This window comes from Rhipicephalus sanguineus, chromosome 5 (assembly GCF_013339695.2).
Source record: "Rhipicephalus sanguineus isolate Rsan-2018 chromosome 5, BIME_Rsan_1.4, whole genome shotgun sequence".
Lineage (NCBI taxonomy): Eukaryota > Metazoa > Arthropoda > Arachnida > Ixodida > Ixodidae > Rhipicephalus > Rhipicephalus sanguineus.
The window spans coordinates 72435743-72460024 of NC_051180.1; the positions used below are offsets into that span (position 1 = coordinate 72435743).

The 24282-nt window shown below is 44.5% G+C and overlaps 3 protein-coding genes across 5 annotated transcripts in view; 2 read left to right on the forward strand and 1 right to left on the reverse strand.

The window, feature by feature from the left end:
- The window catches only part of LOC119393754 (sarcoplasmic calcium-binding proteins I, III, and IV), a 10045-nt gene extending 9156 nt beyond the window's left edge, over positions 1-889 (forward strand). Inside the window, exons 6-7 of one of the 2 annotated variants that reach the window (XM_049415892.1) lie at positions 336-433; positions 573-888. In XM_049415892.1, coding sequence (XP_049271849.1) covers positions 336-433; positions 573-743 — 269 coding nt within the window. In that variant the 3' untranslated portion in view covers positions 744-888. Of the gene's footprint in view, positions 1-335; positions 434-572 lie in introns of both variants that reach the window. The other variant, XM_037660888.2, reaches the window with a different exon arrangement.
- Positions 890-4430: 3541 nt separating this feature from the next.
- Positions 4431-15334, reverse strand: LOC119394713 (uncharacterized). The gene is made up of 7 exons (XM_049415966.1): positions 15111-15334; positions 13626-14619; positions 12876-12941; positions 11729-11909; positions 11465-11658; positions 9158-9359; positions 4431-8655 (listed from the first exon to the last, which is right to left on the reverse strand). The coding sequence occupies exons 2-7, from the start codon at positions 14565-14567 to the stop codon at positions 6692-6694; spliced, it is 3549 nt and encodes a 1182-aa protein (XP_049271923.1). The 5' UTR covers positions 14568-14619; positions 15111-15334; the 3' UTR covers positions 4431-6691.
- A 253-nt stretch (positions 15335-15587) lies between these two features.
- Positions 15588-24282, forward strand: part of LOC119393756 (serine-rich adhesin for platelets) — a 36627-nt gene continuing 27932 nt past the window's right edge. Inside the window, exons 1-3 of one of the 2 annotated variants that reach the window (XM_037660889.2) lie at positions 15588-15744; positions 17547-17621; positions 23533-23605. In XM_037660889.2, coding sequence (XP_037516817.1) covers positions 15700-15744; positions 17547-17621; positions 23533-23605 — 193 coding nt within the window. In that variant the 5' untranslated portion in view covers positions 15588-15699. Of the gene's footprint in view, positions 15745-17546; positions 17622-23371; positions 23606-24282 lie in introns of both variants that reach the window. The other variant, XM_037660890.2, reaches the window with a different exon arrangement.

The window sequence follows — 24282 nt, forward strand, 5'->3', positions numbered from 1 at the left end:
AGCCAGGCTTTCACCTTCTTATGTTACAAGAATGTAACACCTGCCAAATTTTTCGTGAGTCATGGAGGGCAACTCTCAGATGTTTGAATCACCACCTGCGTTTTAGTTTATTTTTTTGTCTTTTTTGGTAAAATGTGCTCACAATTCATATTCCATGTTCTGCAATTTGTCCTCAAAAAGCAATTCATCTTTCTCGTATTTGCTAAATCTGTCTCGAAAGTTCGCCGTCATGCAGAACGATGATATGGTCAGATGTACAGGAATACCCTGCATTTCTTCAAGGTAGCCTGAACTTAATAATAATCTTTCTAACTCACTAAATTTTGCACTTACAGAGGACGGCTTAGTATGTGCCAAGGACTACAAGAAGTACCTGAAAACTCACAATCTCGACATAAGCCGAGCAGATGAATGCTTCAAGGAAATGCTCAATGTGAGTGCTCCGCAACGAAAACGTGGAATTGCGAGGATTTATTCAGATCTTTTAAAGTACAGGCTGCAAGTTAGTGACACGTTTCTTTGTTGATGCTCGATAATCTTATACAAACTTGAATTCGCCCTAATTGGAACAGGAGGAAGATGCTGCGAACGGAGATGCCATGACGTCGGATCGTTTTACGGCTACCGTCTACGAGTGCTGGGTATCGCAAGACAACAACTGCAAGGGAAAATACATATGCGGACCCTACGATTCAACACCCATGGAAGAGCTCGAAAAGAAAAACAAGAAACGACCAGTCTGAACACTGCCATACTTTTTACTACTATTATTATTATTTTGTACGAGTTCTGCCTTACTAGTCAAAGGCTTCTTCGCCTGCCCATTCTCGGAGTGGCTTCACTTTCTCACATTGACGTGCACCTATTTTTAGCGGCATAATTTATACAGAAAGACTGCAATAATAATCAAATAAAAAAAGCTTCCATGACTGCTAGCGGTGACTGAAGGTTACCGTGCTTGCATGAATACAACGAATCCTTCTTTTTTTTTATGTATTTGGGTGAGAAGGCATTCAGCGTTCAATTTGGAAATGCAAAGCTCCAAATATATATAGTGTGATCGACCCTCTCCGCAAAATTCACCACTCAAGGCGCGCAGAGCAACGCCTCTGTGCGACGGAGCTCGGGTATTACGGAAAGAAAGACCAAGGAGTCAGACCACAACGAACGAGGGAGGTGGCTTCCCAACTGCACGCATCTGTTGTAGCGTGTCACAAGAGCAGGGGCGTAGCCAAAGGGGGGGTTGGGGGGTTCAACCCCCCCCCCCCCCCCGAAATTTTTCAGTTTTGCTTGCGTATATATACACGCACACATACAAACGCACGCACAAACATACATAAAGTATGGTTGACCCCCCCCCCCCCCCCCGAAAAAAATTTCTGGCTACGCCCCTGCACAAGAGGTCCTTTCGAATTGCCGTGCGCTTCAAGAACTAGTCCAGTGACAGTTCAGCGCAATTGACAGCTTGCAAAATAGGTACTGCGCATGTACGAGCAAGTTTGTTTTACACACAAAAGCATCGACCATGAAATCAGACAAGCTATATTTTATTGCGATAGCAATTATAGGGACAGTCTCGGCTGATTTTTGCCGTCCCGCCGCCGCCGTCATGCACCGTATATGTTATATATATATAATATATATAGATATATATACCTAGGAGTGTTAGTCAGCGCCAATCGCAGCCATGGCGGCGAGTGTGGAACACTCTTTTTTTGCCTCTTGGCGTCACGTAGCACGTGATCTTTTTACGAGTTGGCAGCTGACCAATAATCCCTCGCATACTACCTCAAGGCATTAGGTCTGCCAGGACGAGACCCTCGCTATGAATGAAGGAAAGCTATGATTTTTCAAGGGCTCGTTTTATCTTTGTTAGACACAATACTAATGAGAACTAACAGACAATAACGCCAAGGAAAGTACAGGGGGTGTTATCTGTAGTATTTAGAATGTAAATGTGAAGAAAGTAAAGTGGACGAAAAGATGACTTGCCGCCGGCAGGGACCGAACCTGCGACCTTCGAATAACGCGTCCGATGCTCTACCACTGAGCTACGGCGGCGGTCATCCTCCCGTCCACTTTCTGGGGTATATATGTTGATTAAACCTAGGAGTGTTAGTCAGCGCCAATCGCAGCCATGGCGGCGAGTGTGGAACACTCTTTTTTTGCCTCTTGGCGTCACGTAGCACGTGATCTTTTTACGAGTTGGCAGCTGACCAATAATCCCTCGCATACTACCTCAAGGCATTAGGTCTGCCAGGACGAGACCCTCGCTATGAATGAAGGAAAGCTATGATTTTTCAAGGGCTCGTTTTATCTTTGTTAGACACAATACTAATGAGAACTAACAGACAATAACGCCAAGGAAAGTACAGGGGGTGTTATCTGTAGTATTTAGAATGAATGTAAACATTTACATTCTAAATACTACAGATAACACCCCCTGTACTTTCCTTGGCGTTATTGTCTGTTAGTTCTCATTAGTATTGTGTCTAACAAAGATAAAACGAGCCCTTGAAAAATCATAGCTTTCCTTTATATATATATATATATATATATATATATATATATATATATATATATATATATGTATATATACAGTAAAACCTCGTGATACGAATCTCGCGGGGTTACCAAAAATAATCGTATCATCCGAAATTCGTATCACCAGAAAACATGGAAAATTAGTACGTGACAAAACAAAGTTGGCATACGCACGTGTCTCTCGGGGCCGCAGCGACGTCATGAACAGCTCTGAATGATTGCCAGTAAAGTTTTTAGGCGTTAACGGTCATACTTGTATTCGTATATATACGGTGTGCGCGCGTGTGTAATTATAGGACAAAATGTGTTGTGCCCAGTGACCGCTAGTAGCCCCTTCCTAATCTTACCACGCTTTTCTGCATGACACCAGAGTACTGCGGCGAAAGTGACTTTGCACACGATAGAGGCCAAGATCCTTCGCCCAGACCGTCCGCTTCGTCTCTTGGGGTCTTCGTCCACCTTTAATGGGACTTCATGACGGACCGCAGTCTAAGTTTCAGTAGTGTTTCATAGAACGTCTGATTGCGGGGACATGGCTTGCATCGACGTGGCAGGCACGTGTTAACACAGTACAAAGACGCTCTGCCTCGAGCACAGGAGCACGCGTCAACACGTCGAAAAAAGAAAAGCGCGACGTCAACGTCATCTGTAATCTAAACGCGAAGGCGCCTAAAGGCCTCCAAGATTCGCGCGCACGATCTCGGAGGCAACGACGTACCGTTGATGATCGCGCAGCACGCATGCCCGCGCGTGACTGCCACGTCTTTCGCGACAGCGCGGGCAGCACCTGTTCGTACCTGTGCGATAGCGTACGTTCGTATCAAACGTCGCGGGGTGAAAATCGGTTCGCAACAACCGTACTCCAATACATTGCAGGCTAATGGGCCTTGGCCGGGATCACAGGAAAATTCGTATCACCCCGAAATTCGTGTCGTATCACCGAGGTTTCACTGTATATAGTTCAAAAAATTCAAGCACGTAGGAAAAATTGTTCTGTAAAGAACTGACGTTTCGGGCGCGGGACCGGCCTTCGTCGGAGTGATGCGAACATGCGACGGTAACACAATATAAAATGCGCAGTAACCAGGGGCGTAGCCAGAAATTTTTTTCGGGGGGGGGGGGGGTTCAACCATACTTTATGTATGTTCGTGCGTGCGTTTGTATGTGTGCGTGCCTATATACGCAAGCAAAACTGAAAAACTTTCAGGGGGGGGGGGGTTGAACCCCCCAACCCCCCCTTGTCTACGCCCCTGGCAGTAACGTATCATAGCGCTGTTAATGGCTGACAAGCGGTTGTTAAAAGCACGTGGGGAAACACTGCGCGTGACAGGACAAGAAAAAACAGAGAATACACGCGTGCGCATTTGCGCAAGACAAGACTTTCTTGTCTGTTAGTTCTAATTAATGTTGTGTCTAGCAAAGAAAAAACAAGCCCTTAAAATTCCTCTTCATTCATACAATGTACAGGGTCGACCATATCTAAAGTGAACACCTCATTAGTATTCAAACCGGTAAAGCTAGACTGTTTGTTCTACTTCACGAGGGAAAGGTACGTTACATGACTGTAAAATCATGGTGTCAATAAACACAATAACAAATTTCCGAAATATGTGTTAACATCAGCTTCTATGAGGTCCTGAATACTAAAGAGGAGTTCACCTTAGATGTGGACGAAACTGTACATTTCATTCACCTGCACTTACCAAAGTGGAGGCAAATGAAAGGAATGACCCGTCATGTAGTAATACCTTCGCTTTGCAAGATGCGCGTCGACGCAGTCGTTCCACGAGAGAACACCCACCCGACAGTGTAGCCAACTGCGCACCATGCATCATACTCCATATTCAACGAACATGCGTACGCATGAATAAACACCACTTGGTCGGTACAAAATATGTATATTTATTCGCTGCTACAAAACAGCGAAATCGTGTAGGTATAATATAAATAACGAAGCAGTTTGATCTTGAGGTTCATATATATACAGGGTCTTGATGCTGATCCCAAGATGTCAAAAACAAGTGTAGTAAAAAAACATGAGTGGAGAGCAATGAACACATGGGGCACTTGCATGCATGTACAATGTTTACACAATTTTTTTTTTCACACATCAGATTTGTTTCCAGTACTAAACAAGCAAGCACCAGATTTGCATTGATAAGTCGATGCAAGATATTCTCCCCGAGCATCTAAATGGTGCAAGACTGAGTGGACACAATGTGCACAATCCGCTCATTATGGCTTTGACGCACTTGGGTTTCGTTGTTATTTACACAGTGCTCGAGAAAATAATTAAAAATGGACAAAATATGACTGCTGTTTGTGCAACTCAATGATGAATGATGAAAGGAAGTACTGTGAGATGTTAGTAATAACAATGATAATAAATTAATGAAATAATAAGCACAGGTGAGTACATTGTAGTGACATAACACACACATCAATGCCTTGTGCAATTCGAGTTAGCAAAGTGGTGCTTGTGTTAACAAACTGCAAAGAAAGCAGGTCTACTCATCACAACCCTGTGTACTTACAATAACGCTAAACATATAAGGGTATCACGTAAATGTGCCATACAGTTTCTTGTCAATTCAACCTCTTGTTTCATTTAATGAGTATCCATACATTTCTTTGAAGAATGAAAACAAAGCTTCCAAGTCAGACTTTTGAATATCAATTTGTAGTCCATAGAAATAAAAAAAGAATGCGTGGAACATGCCTGTGCTGGTCATGACGAATATGTCAAAAGCCAAAGTTTTTTCTTCTCTGCTGTTTGAGATTTACAAAAGCTGGTGCTTGTCAAGAAGACACATGTAGACAATTATTCCTGGAACAAGTACTGTGTCAAGTAACAGGCGCCTATCGTGCAACTCCAATGCCAAGTAGGTGACAGTACCTTCTTGCCCTGAACTCTTGTTTTTAGGAGCTTTCTCTAAAGATACAGCTTCATCGCATGGTCGATGAAGTTTGCAGGGTGCTCACTTATGAGATGCAGAAGATAGTGCCACCTTCTTTTTCTAACAATACCCACTTTCATCCAACCAATGATACCAATAGTTAATCCCTTATGGTCATGAGCATTTACCTACTTTGTAGTCATTCTTGCCATGAAGAAAAACGTGCATACAAGTGTGCACGCATGTTGGTTGCTTTCCTATATCTGACTGAAACAAAAATTTTGTGCCCTAAAAGGGGGCCCTGCCAACGAGTACCAAGAATTAATTACAGGTCAAGGGTGCAGTGACAAGCACATCTCAAAGGAAGTCTATATACATGTACCAGAAAATTGCTGCCACTGGTGGGCCCTCTTGTAATGTTTGTGTGCGTGTATTGACATCATGTGCTGGCCAACCATCAATCATTTGCATGTGCGTGAATTCATGCCTTTCTCAGTGGCAGATGTCGGTCTGCACCTTTTATACTTCCCCTTTTGTCCTTTGCATATACATTTCCAAATACTAATATTAAAAATAATCACTACTACAACATGTGTTGCCTCCATGCCCTTTTTTTTTCCCAGAGACATACAGCTGTAGCACGCTTGTTGCATTCACTACCCTGACTGCATGTCCAGAGACAAACAGCAGTAGCACGCTTGTTGCATTCACTATCCTGACTGCATGTCACAGTATGCACTTATCTTCTCGTGTTACTCGCTGCTGCAACAGTTTTCCATGTTTCTTATGCACACTTATAGGAAGTTGTAGAACCAACACCGTTAGTTATCAGGCCTTCTTGAATGTGCGAGTCTGACTAAAGTGGGTTTGTTGTTTACTGCTTTCAAATATGAAAGAATGTGATGCAGAAACAGCGCACCTTATAGGAGCAGTGTCTTGCGCATTCTTTGTCTATAACCAGCTACAGACTTTTCATCCTATCTGCACTGAAACAGGAACGCAATAAAATGAGCTTGCAGGGTACAGGTTACCCTCATAAAAGAATATACCAAGAATGCATTGTAGTCTAGCAAGATTGCACAAAACACAATTCCTAAGGTAAGCACAGATGACCAAAGCAGGGGCTCTTCAAAGGCCTTGCCTTGGTCTAAACTTCACGTATCTAACCAATTTTGCATGTCCCATAGCGGTCGAACGAATCCAATCCGACCGCACCAAGTCAAAGACTGGCTAGTCACCAGTCTTCAAAATTATGCAAAGTCTTCTCCGTCCACATCAGGCAAAAGCTCTGCTCTACCAATCATGTCATCCTCATTGGGATCTCCCGTGAGTAGAGCACCAGTAACTGCAAAGCTCTTTTGCACTGCTTCGTGGCTCGTGGCTTGCAAATGACGCCAGGCTGCAGCAATGCACTCCAACATCTCCTGAACTGTTGGTATGCTTCTAGAGGAACCCCTGTCAACCGACATCTTGTTGACCAAGGCCTGAAACTTTCTTCGTAACCAAACAACAACGGGGTGAGTCTGTGAGGAGCAAGCTGGCGGTGTTATGGCCACCTTGATGTCACTGCCGGCCGAGGCAGCGAACTGGTTGTGCGGCTCAAACGAATCCAAAATGAGGAAGCTTGGTGATGGCACAAATCGGCCCCAGACGTGCTCTGCCCAGTATTCGACGGTGCTTCGGTCAACTTTCATTTCCTCCTGGCAAAGGACAAACATGCCGTTTACTTCCGAGGCACTGCTGGAGCCCTTAAGAACGGCGAGAGGCGGCAAGACACCGCCATCGGAAAGACAGGAAAGAAACACGATGGCCTGCGACTGCTCGAAACCGCACCGGCGAACAAGCAGCGAACCGGTACCTGTCCCGCCACCTGCACCAGATGAGAAATACAGAGGCACTTCGTCCATGGCACCAATAGCTGCACTCGTCACGCCGCACTGCTCTTGTAGCATTTGAACTTCCAGTCGGAATGAGGATATTTTCTGTTCAAGGACCGCTGGCAGTGGGGTGTCCAAAGTAGGCATCTTCTGCAAGAGAGCCTGATGCCGCTTACAAAACCGAATGGGCCAACCTGCAGAGCACTTGAAACCTGCCCTCGTCTGAGATAATGTCGCTATAGCGCGTGTTTGGATCTCGTTGTGCGTAACGCTGCGATTTTGCTCCAGCTGTGCCAAGACCCACTCGAGAATCTCGTCGTCCTTTTCGTATCGCAGCTGTATGCCAAAACGTCGGGACCATCTTGAGTACCAGCCAATGCTGCATTTCATTGTGGTGTCTCCATACTTTCGGTAAGTTTCTGCCGCCTTGGCACGGACTTCATTAGGCCCTGGCTTGAAGCCACTGCTTCTGCACTGCTGGTACCACTGATAAACCTCTTTTTCAGCCTCCAAGGCCTTTTTACTTTTTGAAACCTCCTTTTTTCGCACTTTGCCTTCTTTTACCATTGCCTTGAGCTTTTCCTGGGTCTTGCTCCAGTCTGACAGACTGTTTCGGTCAATCTGAAAGTACTTTGAGGCCTCACTGAACTTCAATCTCTCCGCTACCTTTACGATTTCTAGCTTGACAGCCGGCGGAAATGCAATGCGGAATTCCTTCCCTGAACTAGACTGCAGTTCGGGGAGGTCTTCAATCATTTGTTCCATTTCAAGTCGCTTCTTGTGCCACACGTACAACCACCGGCAGTTTGTTCTTACCTGGTCTTCTCCGAAGTACCGAATGATTTCTTTGACCTTTTCCTTCACCTGAGCAGCATCTAGCTTTGCGTTTGTCGCATTGCAATCATTAAGCCACGTTATGAACATCTGCTCGGCAGGAGAAACGGTGGCAGTCTCTGTGCTCTTCATGAGGCTGCCCTTCTCATGTGGGAAAAGCCGCTCCAGCTTCTCTCGATCGCGGCACCATTCAGCCACTGTTGAATGGTGGACCCCAAAGTGCTCGGCAGTCTTCTTAAATGTTGACTGCAAGGCATACTTGACGACCTGCAACTTGAAGTCGGGGAGGTAACGCTCATTTTTCTTTTTCTGCGAAGCAGCACTGTTGCTGTTGTTGCTGCTGCTGCTCTCCACAGCAGGAGGAGCCGATGACGAATGCCCGTAGTCTGTGTAGGGTTGGTTAGACACCTCCAAAGTGCATGCAGGTGTCATGGCATGGTCATAATTGACATAGCCATCATAAAATGGTGGAGCAACAGGCTGCCTGCCATCACTTTGTGCATCTCATTGCCTCGCATATGAGACTGGTCTGTCCAATACGAGCCATAAAACATGTGACTGTTCTGGACAGGCGGTGGTGTCATTTGATGAAGTTGGTAGAATGGGCGCGAGAGGCGCTGAGGGTCCAATCCCATGTCTGGAGTAGGATATGGTGGGCCTGCGTGCTGTGCATGCTGCTGCGACTGGCCGCACAATGGAGTATAGTGTGGATTACACACCGCAGCACCGTGACAACTACCTCTATCCAGTGGAGGTGGCACCATATGTGGGCTTAGCTGCTGTGACGTGTGGACCATTCCCCGTGGTGGCTTGTGGTGATGTAGTTATAGGAGTATTTACCATTTGTCGCGGGATTTGCACTGATGTAGTCGCGGGATGCATGTGGTGAGATGGTGCCACTGCAGAATGCACTGGCTGACTTGATGGAGTGGTACAGTCCGTGCGTGTGTCAGAAACAGCATGAGGCTCGGAAGTGGGCGATTCATGAACCGGTCGATCAGGCACAGATGCATGAAGAACTGGGTGAGGGGCAGTCCATGGCTCGGGGCTCGGCAGACATGGCAGCGGGAGTGGCATGTTGATCCGTGTCAGCTCGTTCTTGGTCTGCAGCACCGGGCTGTTGACGTTTTTCTTGGCTTTGTTCTTCGGCAGGAGCTACAGTAGAATCCGGTTTCTCGATAGCCGCATCTTGGCTCTCAGTGTGACCCTGCATAAAGAAGAATGCACTCATTCTATGCACTGCCTCAGCCCTACGTGTCCTCACGATAACGACTGAAAAGAAAAAAATTCGGCAGATCCCACACCTTGTGGCAAATGGTTTCATGCGAAGCAGACAGCGAGTAGTACTATGCTGCATTTTTTTTTTGCTTTGAGTCAAGCTTTACGAGGGGGATCGACGTGTTTTTGTTAGGGGTGTGCGAATATTCGAAATTTCTAATATTTTTCTAATAGTGTTTGCTATTCGATTTGATTCACACTGAAATTTTACTATTCAAACTATTCGAACTTCCCAAAGACAAATGCAGTCAACGTCCGATTGAAAGTGACCCCTTCAGATTTTTAATATGCTTCACCTCATTACACTGTCGTATTCCGGCGAAGCTGCCTTTCAAGCTCCGTTACGTTCGAACTTGGGCAAGAGACAGTCACGTCCGATTGGAAGTGGTCCCTAGATTTTCAATATGCTTCACCTCCTCACACCCCGTATTGCGGCAAAGCTGCCTTTCAAGCTCAGAGACAGTCGACGTCAGATTGGAAGTGGTCCCTAGATTTTCAATATGCTTCACCTCCTCACACCCCCGTATTGCGGCAAAGCTGCCTTTCAAGCTCCGTTACGGTCGAACTTAGGCAAGAGACAGTCGACGTCAAATTGGAAGTGGTCCCTAGATTTTCAGTATGCTTCACCTCATCACACCCCCGTATTGCGGCAAAGCTGCCTTTCAAGCTCCGTTACGGTCGAACTTAGCCGAGAGACAGTCAACGTCCGTTTGGAAGTGGTTCCTAGATTTTTCAATATGCTTCACCTCATCACAACCCCGTATTGCGGCAAAGCTGCCTTTCAAGCTCCGCTACGGTCGCAAGTGTATTAACTCAAGAAAACGCTCGTTCCAACATGGAGATAAAGATGTGGCAGCGGTGGGGGCTCAATTAATGCTGTTTTGGACCTGAAATTTGGGCAGAAAGTCCAAAAAATCGGACGCCGAAGCTTTTTGCATCCAAAATTTCAGATGTTCTTATATATCGACGTCTACAAGGCAGATTTGGAACTCCGTATTTGAAGGGAGCACACCCTTCTCTGCCACATCACTTGGGCTTCCACAGAAGTTGAAAGAGGAGGAGAGGCTGAGGAAATGGCACCTTTGTCTATCACACGTAAAGTGTTGTCGGCAACACTTTGGTTGCACCAAATCATGTACATAAATACAATTCGGTCTCTACATTGCCTCATTCTTGATAAGAAAGACAACTATGAAATATGACCCCACCAGCGCTTCACCAACCTAGTGAAAAGAAACACTTTCATGTTGCTATCTCACAAGAACATACTTAGGGATTCTCTGCAACTTTTTCTGTAATTTCACTTCGAATTATTCGAAAAATGTTTGAGAAATATTAGAAAATTATTCGAAAATTATTCGATTCGATTCACACTCAATCTTTATTATTCGAATTCGCTTCGCACCCAAAATCTTGCTATTCGCACAGCTCTAGTTTTTGTAAGTGTAGTAGTTGTGTGCACATCGTGGGCTTATCAGGCACGTTGACAAAGGGTAACTCATGGTCTGAAGTAACGTCAGCACGTAACATCAGCACCACAGTTCTGCCCCTTGCATGTCTTCAGATCTCATAATATTCGACACACTTTCATTAAGGGGGCGAAACTTCATGAAACCTAGGTATTCGACAGGTAGCTTATTGAAAGCTATAGATGAAGAAACATTGCAGGCACCGAACAAACGGAAGCTGTAAATTATGGAAACTCGCATTTGTGTGTTTTTATTACTGCTCTTAAAACTGAAGGTTTGCCCTCTTCCGAGCATGCCCCTTATTTTTCTCTTATATGGCGTGTGTAATCAAGCGTCCTTCCCATGCTGTCTCCTACCGTGATATGCTTTAGCTTCGTGTCAAGTGAAAGTCACTTGGCTTACTATAGAGAGAGAGAGAGAGAGGGGGGGGGGGGTTGCTAAATGCTTCGCATTTAAAACTTCTTGAAGACCAAGGATATGTACAATCACAAGCCTGCACATAAAAAGCATACAGTAACTAACCAAAGTGGGCAAATGTGGAATTTGCAGAATTTCCTAGACTCACATGGGAAGCTGTGCTCGATTCGTCTTCAACATCCACCTCCTCTTCATCAGCAGAGATGTCCTGCGGATACATTTGCTCGCAACGCCGCTTCCACGCTCGGTGCCAACCATCGCCTGCTCTGAACTCGGGGTGACCGTGTTTCTGGGATAGGCGTTGAGCACGAGCGCACACAATAGCCTTGGTGAGCTTTCGGCCTGCAGGAGGAGGAAAAAGGGTAGCAAGATTTAACAATCAACAGTACACGTGTCTTGGCAATGGTGGTACCTTTCTTTTGCATTTTCTTGTACCAAGTCCACAGTTCCAGATCGATTTCACTCGCACCTCTAGGCCTCGATCGCCTTTGCCTTACTAGTGGGGGAGGAGGTGTTGGAGGAGCAGCTGGCGGTGGTGGCGATGCAGCTGGTGGTGATGGGGGTGCTGCAGGGGACATCTCTTTTGCTCGTGGCTGTTCCCGAAAAAAAGGGTGCGAGTGATTAGGCCAAGTGGCTCGGGTTTCACAAGCGAAGAGCCATAAAGAGGATGAGCCAAGCCAAAATACTGCAAAAGTGGAAGCTATTTGTGCCCAGCATAAAGCAAAAAAAATTACTTCTGCTCGCAAGTAGTATGCTTGTTAGCCTGTCTTAATAATAATAGTAATATAATTGTTGGGGTTTAATGTCCCAAAACCACGATATGATTATGAGGGACGCCGTAGCAGGAGGGCTCCGGAAATTTTGACCACTGGGGGTTCTTTAACGTGCACCTAAATCTAAGTATACATGCCTCAAGCATTTTCGCCTCTATCGAAAATTCCGCCACCGCAGGTCAGGATTCGATCCCACGACCTGCGGGTCAGCAGTCGAGCACCATAACCACCAGACCCCCGTGGCGGGTCTGTCTTAAGGAAATATTAACGGACAGGAAAGGAGGGGATAAAAAAGGTCAAGTACACTGGTGTTACCACCAGACATACCACTTAAATAGAAAGAGAAGTGCAATAAATAATAAAACCCTGATATAATCTACACAAACTTAACGAAGCAAATCTAGTTTCTTACCAAGGTAAGCATAGCAAACAATATCTTCTTGTAACAGATATCGCATGTAGTGAAGTTAGACAAGGTTTACACAAGAGAAAACATTTTTCTGACAATTCAGTTTCTTAAAGTAAGCTTGAACAATGTCACGGACATTTTCTTTTTCTGAGATGTGCATACATAGGGGGCGCTACGACAGAATCTTGCTGCTGCCCCGCGGGCCAAGATTGTAGTGTTTTGTCGAAAAGCGACCATTTGTGACTTGAGTGCGCTAGCACTCTTGCGACCAAGTTGATCACATGTTCTCCAAGAGTCATCAATGTGCATGAGCCTTTCAATTAGTAAACAGCTGTTGTGACCAAAGCAATACAGAAAGGAAAATGAAAGATTCTCACCCTCACATATGGTGTGAAACATGTCATTTCTGGAGGCAACTGCAGCAGAGTTACTTCATTGAGCTCCTAATGCAGACACGAAAGAAAAGAGGAAAATTAGAAATGGCACATCTCTGAAAAGGAAGCTAATGCAGAAGTTGCAAACACTCTGCTCTTTGCGGTACAAAATCTTCACTATACTAGGACTTTTTTCATATGTTTCACTGTGGTCTATGTGAGCTTTGTCGATTACTGAGAGACCCAGGGTTTTTCTTATATCACAAGGTCAAGAGAAAAAGAGAAAGAAATATTATGGCACGAACATACTTGTATAAGGCCAATTACTCAAATTAATCTTAGAAAAAGTCGCAGACAAAGTGGCCACAAAATGTTTGTTTAAGCCACTCCTAGCATACCTCCAATTTGGAGATGGCTATACAAGACATGATAAACCAAAATAACGGATTACTCGCTAATACAAATGCCACTACGGGCATTTATTTTGCGTGTGTATGATAAGTGCTCTTGCTCAAAAAGGATCTAAAAAGGCAGCATGTTCACAATAACATAGCTGCAGACAATTTACAGAAGCATCAAACCAGCATGAACTTGGTTGCTGCAAGCGATAGATGTGTTCATCTGGTTGAGCTGTACACCACCAAGTTGCCTTACCAACCAGGATGATCACATTTAAGCCTCTGGTGACCAGGTTACCTGCAAGAACTAAAATGTTTACAAACACTAAGGCTCTCCAGTGAGACTAGTGCTTACTTTTGACCCACTTAAGCGGGAAGTTCCCTTGAACAGCACTCCAAATCGTTCGCACCACCGCTGCGCCCACTGCAAGTCGACCTTTGTCTCATCCACCTTTAGTGACTCGGCCCTGAACATCAGATCTGACACACTTATTTCGTGTCCTGCAAGTGCATCTCTTCGGACACCCACAAACACGTCCGTCTCCCACTGCGGAATGTTTTCAGAGTTTACTTTCTGGCTTATTTCCCGCTTCCCTTTCATCCAGTGTTCCATGAGACTTTCATCCACGGAAAGAAGCATGCTGGCTTCCTTAACAGTTTTTTCTTCTGCCACACCAATGGAGAACAACTTGAAAGAGGCCGGAAAAGGGTCGGGAGGAACATTGCAGGTTTTCTTTACTTCAGGTTTCGGAGGTGGCGGGGGTGCTATGTTCTGGTCAGCTTTCAACCAATGCTTGACTTTGTGCACTGGCACTCTGAACTTCTTCGCAGCTTGGTCAACCGTGTTTGCTCGAGCGTACAAGACTATCTCTTTCTTCAGGCCCTTCGGCGTACGGCTGCTCTCGTATCCCTTGGACGGTGGTGGCGTTTGGGCTTTTGATTTTGTGCTTTTGCGGGAGTTGGATGCAGACTTTCTCGTGGAAGCGGCCCGCTTTTTTCTGCGCTTCTGCGCCCTGGCAGCCCTGGGCGAGAAAGTTTCATCGTCTGCACGTTCCACATAAGCTCCCTTGCTGCCACTCCTTTTAATCTTGAGCTTAACCAGCAGCCTTTTCTGGCCTTGAGACCGTTTCTGCCTAGCCTGTGAATTGTTTGACGAGGCACTTCTTGGTGCGGGAGTAAAGTCAATGTCAAGTATGTCACTGGGCAGGTCATCGTCCGAGTCGTCACCGCTGCCTTCGTATTTCAACGGCACAGCTTGTTTGCGTCTCGGTCGAGTTGGCAACGTCGATTCCGACATCGCCGCTATTTTTTTGTTCCTTTTTCTCAAGACGTGATCACGTGCCCATTGCCTGAAACATAAAAAAAAAGGAACGGGTTGACACTCACTGCACATCAGATCACCAAAATATCGAGACTTTCTCTACGCGTTCACATAGATAGCAACAATATTTGCCACTTGTGTCCCAGAATACGGTAGGGTACTCTGAATCACGTAAATGGTAGAGACTACTTGTTAAAATCGCAGTGGAAAATTGAGGATCATACAAAGACAGGTGCCGCATTTCTCATCGTACAATAAGCAGGCTATAAAAGGTTACGCTAACCGAATTAGGGAGAAGAAAATCACAGTACGCATAAAGTAATTATGCTAGCCTTGCCTCAAAGGTGCCTGTGCCAGAAATTTGTCTCCAAACAAGACCCCCTAGCTCACCAAAGCTCCCGTCAGATGTCAACCACCAGCACCCGACAGAGACGCTATGTATTGAGCATTCCTCATCACGAAACACACTCATAGTACAATAGCAGAGTATACATGAAAAAAATTATACTTCAGCTTTACCTCCACAGCACATTTGATGAGAACACGGCATATAAACACTGGCATGGCGGATATTTGAAGCGACAACACTAATGGCGCTGAGGCCTGTGTGCACGAATATACGGGACACACTGCTGAAGTTAGAACACAGTGTTTTGAATAGCGACGCTGAAAAGAAAGTTTCAGTTTACATTGCTGTAGCGCAAGGAAAGGAATAATGTGCTTTAAAGAGTTGCGGAACAAGGAACTATCAAAATCACGAGCAAAAACAAGAAAAGCGTGATGACAGAGTGCAAAGCATACTTGTGAAAGTATTAATTTCGTAATTTACGTTAGGACGCCAATCATGAGATAAAATTTGGCATCAATAGAGCAACAAACAATTACACATAACGGCAAATGTGGTAGTTTCAAGCCGAAGTTGGTGATTGTTAAAGCACGCTGGCGAACTCAAGTTTGGCCAGGCTTGACAGCAGTGAGTAATGCAGGCTGGCAACTCTGTTGATGCGGTGTCTGGTTTTGTTAGTTATAGTTTTGTTTCGAATGTTTTTTTCGCGGTGGCTGCGTTGTGATCACCGAGCGCTAGCGTACTGTAGCTTAATGTAATCAAATGGCGGAGAGGTTCTCTCGGTTTCACGAGGTTCGAGATTATCAGGTATCCGAATTTCTCATTCTGTAGGTCTGTTCGCCGCTGCGGTGTTGTTTGGCGATTTGTTAAAAATCCCCGATCATTATGTGGTCTAAGCCTAAGGGTCCTCGGGCTGCGTTGATAACAGCGGGGTAGCATCCAACATTTGCTATCAATAATAATAAATCGTCGATGTTATATTGAGCACAGTTCACTAGGCGTGCGTCATTTATTTTCCATATTTTTACCGCTTCAGGTTTTTGTTGTGTGTTGAAGTTTAGACGTCACGCTGCAACGCCCAGCATACTCGCGCAGGTGCTGTAGCGTGTTTGGGTGCCGTGCCAGTGGTTCTGTTGTTTGTTACTGATGTGTCTTTTGACAGCGCAAGCCCCTTGGTTGCACATAATCGCGTTTGTAACCTGTCCCAGGCAAACTCATAATCTGCGCAACGCTGTTTCTGTAGTATTATTTTAGGTACTCGTGTTTCTGAGCCCATGGGCTGGTTGTAGCGTGCAGTGTTGTGCTAAACCCAAGTTGTTTACTTCTCAAGTGATGCGGTGGCTTGTGTGTATACCTCTACAATGTTTACATTTTTAAACTTGTGTTCTTCTCTGGCGCTGCGGCGCACGTTAATTTCGACTGCCCGATTTGCGCCATGCAGCATTTGTCACCGATGCTTCTGTAGTTATGTCTATGTAAACGGAAAACGCTGTCATTTACGGCACCAGAACTCGATGAAGAGTGTGTGCTGCAGTCTTGTATATCTGTTTCGAGAACTATGTCTTAAAGTCCCAACTCCCGATGAGCGTTTGTGTTTCCGGTTTCGTTTTGCAAAACAATTTAGAAGTTTCGAAAATCCTGCATAGGAAATGTGACAGCGCTTGTCCATGCATGCGCCACTGAATGCCGAAACGTAGGTAATAATGGTCATCAATGCCGCAGTCACAAAGGGCACTTTTGATTGCATTAAAAAAATAAACTCCTTTACAAATGGCGCCAGCAGCTAAAGAAAGGGCGCTAACTATTCAGCATGAACGAACGCACAGCGGCGGATATTTCGCAATTTAAGAGTTTGGGTTCCTGGGGCATGCAAAGCCACACCGTGTTTCAAAGAACATCCTAATCGTACCTTCCGCGGTGGTCTAGTGGTTACGGTGCTTGACTGTTGACCCGAAGGTCGCGGGATCGAATCCCGGCTGTGGCGACTGCATTTCGATGGACGCTAAATGCTAGAGGCCCGTGTGCCATGTTAAAGAACCCCATGTGGTCAAAACTTCCGAAGCACTCCACTACGGCGTCTCTCATAATCATACAGCAGTTTTGGGACGTAAAAGCCCAACACTTATTATTATGAACACCTTAATTAGTCGAAATTATTCACTAATCTTCTGTATGTGATGCCTCCTCGCCAGCAGCACCTCTTTCCCTTATCATATACCAGGAAAAACTGAAGGGGCATAATGATCGCTTGAAGATTTACCACTCGCATTTGAAGCACTAACCTTTTCAACTGGCTGATGCGTTTTTGATCAACGGGAAGGTATATTGATTCAAACGACAAAGAAAGGGATTTATAGACTTAAGTGATTAGTGATTCCTCAGCGCAAATGCACATTATTTTTTTAAGGGAGCATTCTTGACCTATTGTGGACTAGGAGACAGTGTGTGAAAGGGTGCGCCAAATTTACATGGCATATTTAGCAGAGCCATAATATATGCAACTGAAAAGCAAGCTTTAAGTGTGGCTATGGCTTGACAAAGTACTGTGTGGATGCCACTAATCGCAGTGGCATAAGTGGGCCATGCCTTTCTTTCTGTTTTTCTTTCAGGGTAAAGGAGTTGACGTCTATGATGACAACCTCATCGAGCTTGAGCAGTCTTCTCTTGCCGAGCCAATTACACAGGTAAAAAGCTAGTTCCTTGGGATCAGTGTCTATAGCTGAGTGGTCTGCACTGTGTTCTATAGACCACGTGCATTGTCCCGTCTGGACCTCTTGAGTATCAGATACCTGCATTGAGCCACAGTATAACAGCTTTTATACTTAAAGGGACACTGAAGGCAAATAGGTCAACGTGCATTGTGAAAACACCATTCAAGACACCTTGCTGCGCTTACCTCGCGTAAGAATGTGCTTGATTTAACAGGAAATTGCCTTTCAAGAGTTATTACCCCTGGCACAGTCCAAATTTCTCAGGTAACATCGCCGTTTGGAAGAAGGCCTTTCGCATACCTGATATATGGGTCATTTCTGAAGGGGATTTGACATCAAGATTTGAGAAACATATCGATACTGACCTCCATAATGACTGATGGACGTCGATTCTGAAATAGAGTTCTTGTTCCATCGTTATGCCTTAACACACGGTGACTGTATGAGGTGCCTCACTATATATTATATATATATATATATATATATATATATTATATATATATATATATATATATATTATATGTGTGAGGAAGGAAGTGTCCTTGGATCCAGTAGAATTAAGGCTACAAAGTAGAGGATGGGCAAAACGAAAACTTTTTATTTTTCCGACGTTTCAGCCGGTGGAAAAATAAAAAGTTTTCGTTTTGCACGTCCTATACTTCATAGCGTGCGTGCGTGTGTGTGTGTGTGTGTGTGTGTGTGTGTGTGTGTGTGTGTGTGTGTGTGTGTGTGTGTGTGTGTGTGTGTGTGTGTGTGTAGAGAGAGAGAGAGAGAGAGAGAGAAACTTGGGAGCAGTCACAACTGTGTGTGTCATGAACATTTTGGGACGAAGACACTCGTGTGCCGGCCGGGCTGCTTGTGAGAGGTCTGCGGGCTGCGTGTTTGAGACCCCTGGCCTAAGCTAACAGTATATATCTTCTCCAAAAATCAAATAGAAGTGTGCAGCTAGCATTTTGTCACTGTAATGATCACTCTATTATGATTGGTCATGTACCAGTGATAGAATTATGCTGAGGAGGTGCTACGTCATCAGGCTAGTACTAAAATGCTCCACTGGAATCGCACTTCGTGTACTAAACCTTACTGCCTCACTTACTAAAGCACTGTTGTCCATAATATTAATTATCTAGATATTCTCAAGCATTAATCTCAAGTATTGTCATTTGCCTTTAGTGCCCTTTTAAGCAAGTACAGCTGTTATCGTGGATGCTTGGATGTCGTGCAGGTGTTGATAGTAGCGAGCAAGTTCAGAGCTTTCACGCAAGCTGTTATATAAGCACATCTGGTTTCACACTTGTTTTCCACACAATGCATGCATAGCCATCTTAAGGGGCTAAGTGAAACCTAATTCTTTATCTGATTGAACCTTAAATTGTGAAGTTGAAGTTTCATAATACTTCTTGAACAGTTATACGAAGTGATGCCACTCTTCATAGCTGTGCTAGCAGTTTTTGGGTGTTTCAGTGCAATTTTTCATATAATTGCAACAACAAATACCCTGTGTGCATTGATGTGGGTACCCAAAGTTCCTCTTCATCTCTCTGTGATAACCATTCATTCCCCGTATTGAATAATCTTGACTTTGCTACTGTTGGTCGAGATGTATGGCATTTGCAAGTGTGTGTAAATGAGAGGGCATGACAGGCCTAGTTTTCATTGACCTATATGTTCTTGCGTACCTTTGTGCAACCAAATTCATACCTGTGCCCTTTGCAGTGTGGTGCGTTATTGCACTTTCACAGTATGTCTTGTACATGTGTGTTAATGTCTGCATTCACTATCATCAAGACAACGTAAAGGGAGCTCTGCAGCAGCTCTGCTTTCTTTTTTTCCTCTTGCCTTCTGGCCTGCTTGGGTTGCAATTCCCGATGGCGTCCATTTGTAATCATCTCTTGCGGCAGAATGTTTTCGGTATTTTATATGCTCCCCTTTACGGGTGGTTTTTCTTCCGAGGCTTGGCAAGTCCAAAGGGAAGCCAAAATGAATTGTAGGTAGCAACTTTTGAAATTCTTGTACGATCTCGCGGCATAGATGGCTTTGTTAGTGTTTTATTGGAGCTGTTCATAAAAATACATTATATTTGAAAGCATAAGCACCATCAAATTAACAGTCCAAGAAAGATAAGTTTCATTAGTTTTCGTGACTAATTCTTTCTTGGTTCCCTTCCACCATACTCCACCAAAGAAATGCATATAGTGTACACACAAAACTTATAATTTGCAATGACTTTGTTTCCTCGCAGTTTATATGAACATTTGCTAGTTTCATATTTTGTTCTGAGTTGCTAGTGGATATGCTAAGGCATTTCTGCCTTTTTATTTGTTATTTTCTATAGGCACATTATGCTGACACTTTTTGACATATTTGAATACCTTAACATGAGTTATTATTTTCCACATTTCAGAGCATTGACAGTTAACATTTATTAGCTCTTGTAAATTTAAGAACAGTGTAGTTGATAAATGATGAACTAGCTGTGAAAGGCACACTAGCATGATATAAAATTGTGCGCGACAGTGCAAAGTGGGCTCATTTTTCTTGTTTCCCAAATTAGTATAACTACCTTGCTACATTAAAGGGGCCCTGCGATACTTTTCCAAGTGACCATCAAATGGCTTTATTAAAGTAGTTTATTGCTTCACGAATCGACCGCCGCAAAAATTTCTAGAATCCGTCAAGTATGAGCGGATTTGCCGAGATTTGTTGCACACTGTAATTGCTTTCTCTCTCCTCTCGTCCCGACGAGCTCGCTGGAAGCTAAGTAGGGAGAAATGGCAGGGGGGAAAGAAGTCACACATGCATCATGGCCTTGAGCACTTTTTTTTTTTCTTTCTTCGAACGCGCGCCTTACTTTCAGTATGATTTTTCAGTATGATTGTGAGTGCGTGCTGGCATGTGGCGGCAGCCACGGTAACTGTGCAGCTCACAATGCTCAAATCAGACAATGATCGTGAATTTGGGTATATGGCACGGTTATTTGGGTATGTGACATCATTTGTCGAAAGAAGTCTAGCTTACTTTCATAATCACTTGTAAATTCCAGGCCGCGTGCTGCACTATAATGTTTGGCTCGTGTGTACTCAGGAGCCTCGACTACCAATAGGCAGCATTTTCTGACCATGTTGAAGAAGTGTTGCAGGGCCCCTTTAAGCATTGGCACAGTACCTTGTTTTTTGTTACGTTGTGTATAAAAGCACATACATACATACATACATACATACATACATACATACATACATACATACATACATACGTGTTGCTGAAAACGTATGTGTGTCTTTATACACTTGTTCATGGTTGTCAGCAGTGCATTAGCAAAAGGGCACACTGCTGTTCACTTAGTGATCGTTTATGGGCAGGTATTCCAAGCATAGCTCCTTGAAGATGCTGGTTAGTCATTCGTTAGCATTTTTCCTCACAATTTAGCTTAGGTTGTGTGCTTCAAAAGCTAGAGTGAAAGGTAGCGGAGATTCTCAGAACATGCAGCTTCCATTTCTATGAAGAACCCAAATATTTTCAACGGTTCGTTCAGTGCTAGCGTGAGCCACATGGGATACGCAGATACTAATGGAAGATAGGACGGCAAGAGAACATTGAATTCTGTCTCGCCTTGAGCACAGAATTTGGGCATAGTCTGGAATTAAGAGGTTAACTGCATAGGTCATGTACATGCCGGTTCTTGCCCCCCCTCCCCTGTTGTTCCCCTCCCTCCTCCTCCACCTCCAGCAGTATTTGTGGCACGTGAAAAAGTTCTTGTTTTCTTTTCTTCTTTTTTTGAAAGTCTCTCTGCTAACTTGTAAATTTTAAAAGCTGCAATAAAAAATGCTACAGTCAAGCCCACTTACGATGGACCTGATAGTGCCATTCAATTTGCCAACTTAATTGAGGTATTCACGTTAAGTGACCTTATGCCAGATGTGTGAAAATTTGGGCAGATTTAGTTCGTAGAAGTGGTGTACCACTTATTCAATTGTCTTGATGCAGACCCATTGACTACACCATTCGCTTGATGCAAGCTCAGACTCAAAATCAGAAGGGACAGTCTCCTTGTTCGCTTGCTCCCATTCATGCTCTTGCCTTTGCATATTCATGCCCTTGGTTGTCTTCGCTGATGCTTTTGTACTTCATGCTTGGGATCTTCGTACTGGCAGTGTTGTGAGAGCTGTTAAAAATTGGAATACACCCGAAAGCAGTATGAAACTACAGTGCAAACCTATGCATGTCCTTTCTAAGGCTTCAAAGTTGAAGCAAAATTAGCATTGTTTCAAGGATGTCTGGTGGTATTACTGCCTTTCTGGGGAAGTTGCTTTATGGAGTTAACCAGAAGGCTACAGAGTTGCAGTGCATGGGCACAAATTCAAGTGCTGAAACACTAACTAGACGAGTTTCGTATAATTTGCAAGCTTTAGGCAGGTTCATGCAGAGAGTTGGCATCCATGTGAAAGAAGCATGAAGTGGTTGAACTGGGAGAACAATGCTGCCTGGATTGGTTTTAAGGCTGGGACAAGCCTTTTTTTTTTTTTTTTCAGAAGCACCTTTTTTACTTCAAAAATTTATTGGCCATTTCTGCAGCTTCAGCTAACTTCCATGTGGCTGCCTCCTCATCACTTAGACATGAAAGTTGGGCAAGTTGGTTCTGTATTACAACCTCTGTCAGAAAAGTTTCAGGACAAAAGTTTTAAAAAATATATATAAAATTGCACTTACCCAGTAATCATCCTAGCTCCTATCAAAGTAGTCCCCTTGGCTATCTATTCACATTTGCCAACGTTTCTGGAAGTCTTGGAAGCAAGCGAGGAGACATGTAACTGTGATGCTTGTAAGCTCATTTGTCATAGCCCATTGGATGTCTGTGATATCTTGATGAAGCTTTCCTTTTGTAATAATAATAATATCTGGGGATTAACGTCCCAAAACCACGATATGACTGAGGGACGCTGCAGTGGATGGCCCCGGAAATTTTGACCACTGGGGGTAATTTAATGTGCACCTTAATCTAAGTACACGGAACTCAAGCATTTTCGCCTCCATCGAAAATGCAGCCGTCGCAGCCGGGATTCGATCCCACGACCTTCGGGTCAGCGGTCGAGCGCCATAACCACTAGACCACCGTGGCGGGGCGCTTTCCTTTTGTGCCACTCAAGAACAAGAGTTCTTGAAAGTGCCTCGCCTGCATATGCTTGCTTAGTCATGTTCCACGTTTCACTAGGGGTTTTCCTGAGCTTAACGCAGAGCTGAATGTTCACTTCTTGCTCATAGCATTCATTGTGTCACCTTAACTAGTGCAACAACAACCTAAACAATAACAATATGTTGCTGAGCACAGCCCTGTCACCTAGTGAGTTGGCGTGGAAACATGGCCAAGGTCATTTCAAGTAAGAACACATACCAGATAACAAAAACATCTGTTCCTTTTTAGCATTGCAAGCTTGGAAGAAAAAAAAAAATTGTCCTTCGACTTTTCTGACAAAGGATGCATTAGAATTTTCAGCGAAGGAAACAAGTGGGCAGGTGTCGACTTGCTTCCCTCCTTAGTGTTTTTTCGCCGGAAATTCTTCTAATGCACAGAGCCATCTCATTAATCTACTTTCATCGTGCGGCTCTCGGTAGAACTGATTCCCCCTTGCCCTGAGAGCTGTGACTGGGAAGGGAGGTGGGCTTCTCCTGGGAACTGACAGTGAGCGTGTGTGTGTGTCGTGTGTGCTCCTCGTTGCCCAACCAAGCACGCTAGTGGTGCCGGGCATGAGGTAGAGGGCCGCCACTGCTGTCTCTGCTGGTGGCCACTGCCTCGGCGTGCGGGACTACTTGCTGGGGGCGCTTGTCCGTGTTGGTTCTACTTGGCACCTCCCTCCTTTCTCTCCTCCTGCGGGGTTGCACCTCCTAGGACAATCTTGGCTACCAGCTGCTGCTGCGACATGGATGGAAATCCGGACAGGGCCTGGGCAAGAATGAGCAAGGTTGGACTCTTTGTCACCACTTCCTCTTACCTCTTGTGTGTGCGGTGTGCCATGTAGACTCGCCTAAAAGCCTCACACATTGCTCGACCCTTGGTGTGGGAATCATTGGCTCGGACACAATACGTAAAAAATTCCATGACAATTCTCCTACTGGGCAATTCATTACTACTTTTGCATGACCCTTGCCTTCCTTTTCAAAGGTGCATCACATTACTTTTTGTTTGTTTTTTTTTCTTATGGTAAAGAAGTTTATGCAACATTAAATAAGACGGTCATAAACCACTAACACGTTAACATAATCGAAAGAACATGTGGGGTATGACATGCTTGGGTGCTGAAAAAAATTTTTTTGAACATTTGCAAGCACAGTGCTGGTTAATGGCTGCGGGTTACTGCCAACCTGTCACACTTGTTTTACCTTTTTTTCCTGGATGATCTCGTTATGAAACTTAACCTATTTGTTATGCTCTTGCATGCTCAAGGTGGGTAATACTGTTATGTGTTTTGATGGACAACTGACAGTATGACACAGCTAAGCTTGCTCTGTTTTCTTAATGCGAATACTGCCACTTTAAGCTCCTTAAACCAGGAAGACTAATTACGAGCTCATTATTTGGAAATACTTTTGGTGGCAACGTTCCATGCAGTGTTGTATATGGAGCTATTACACGAGTCTA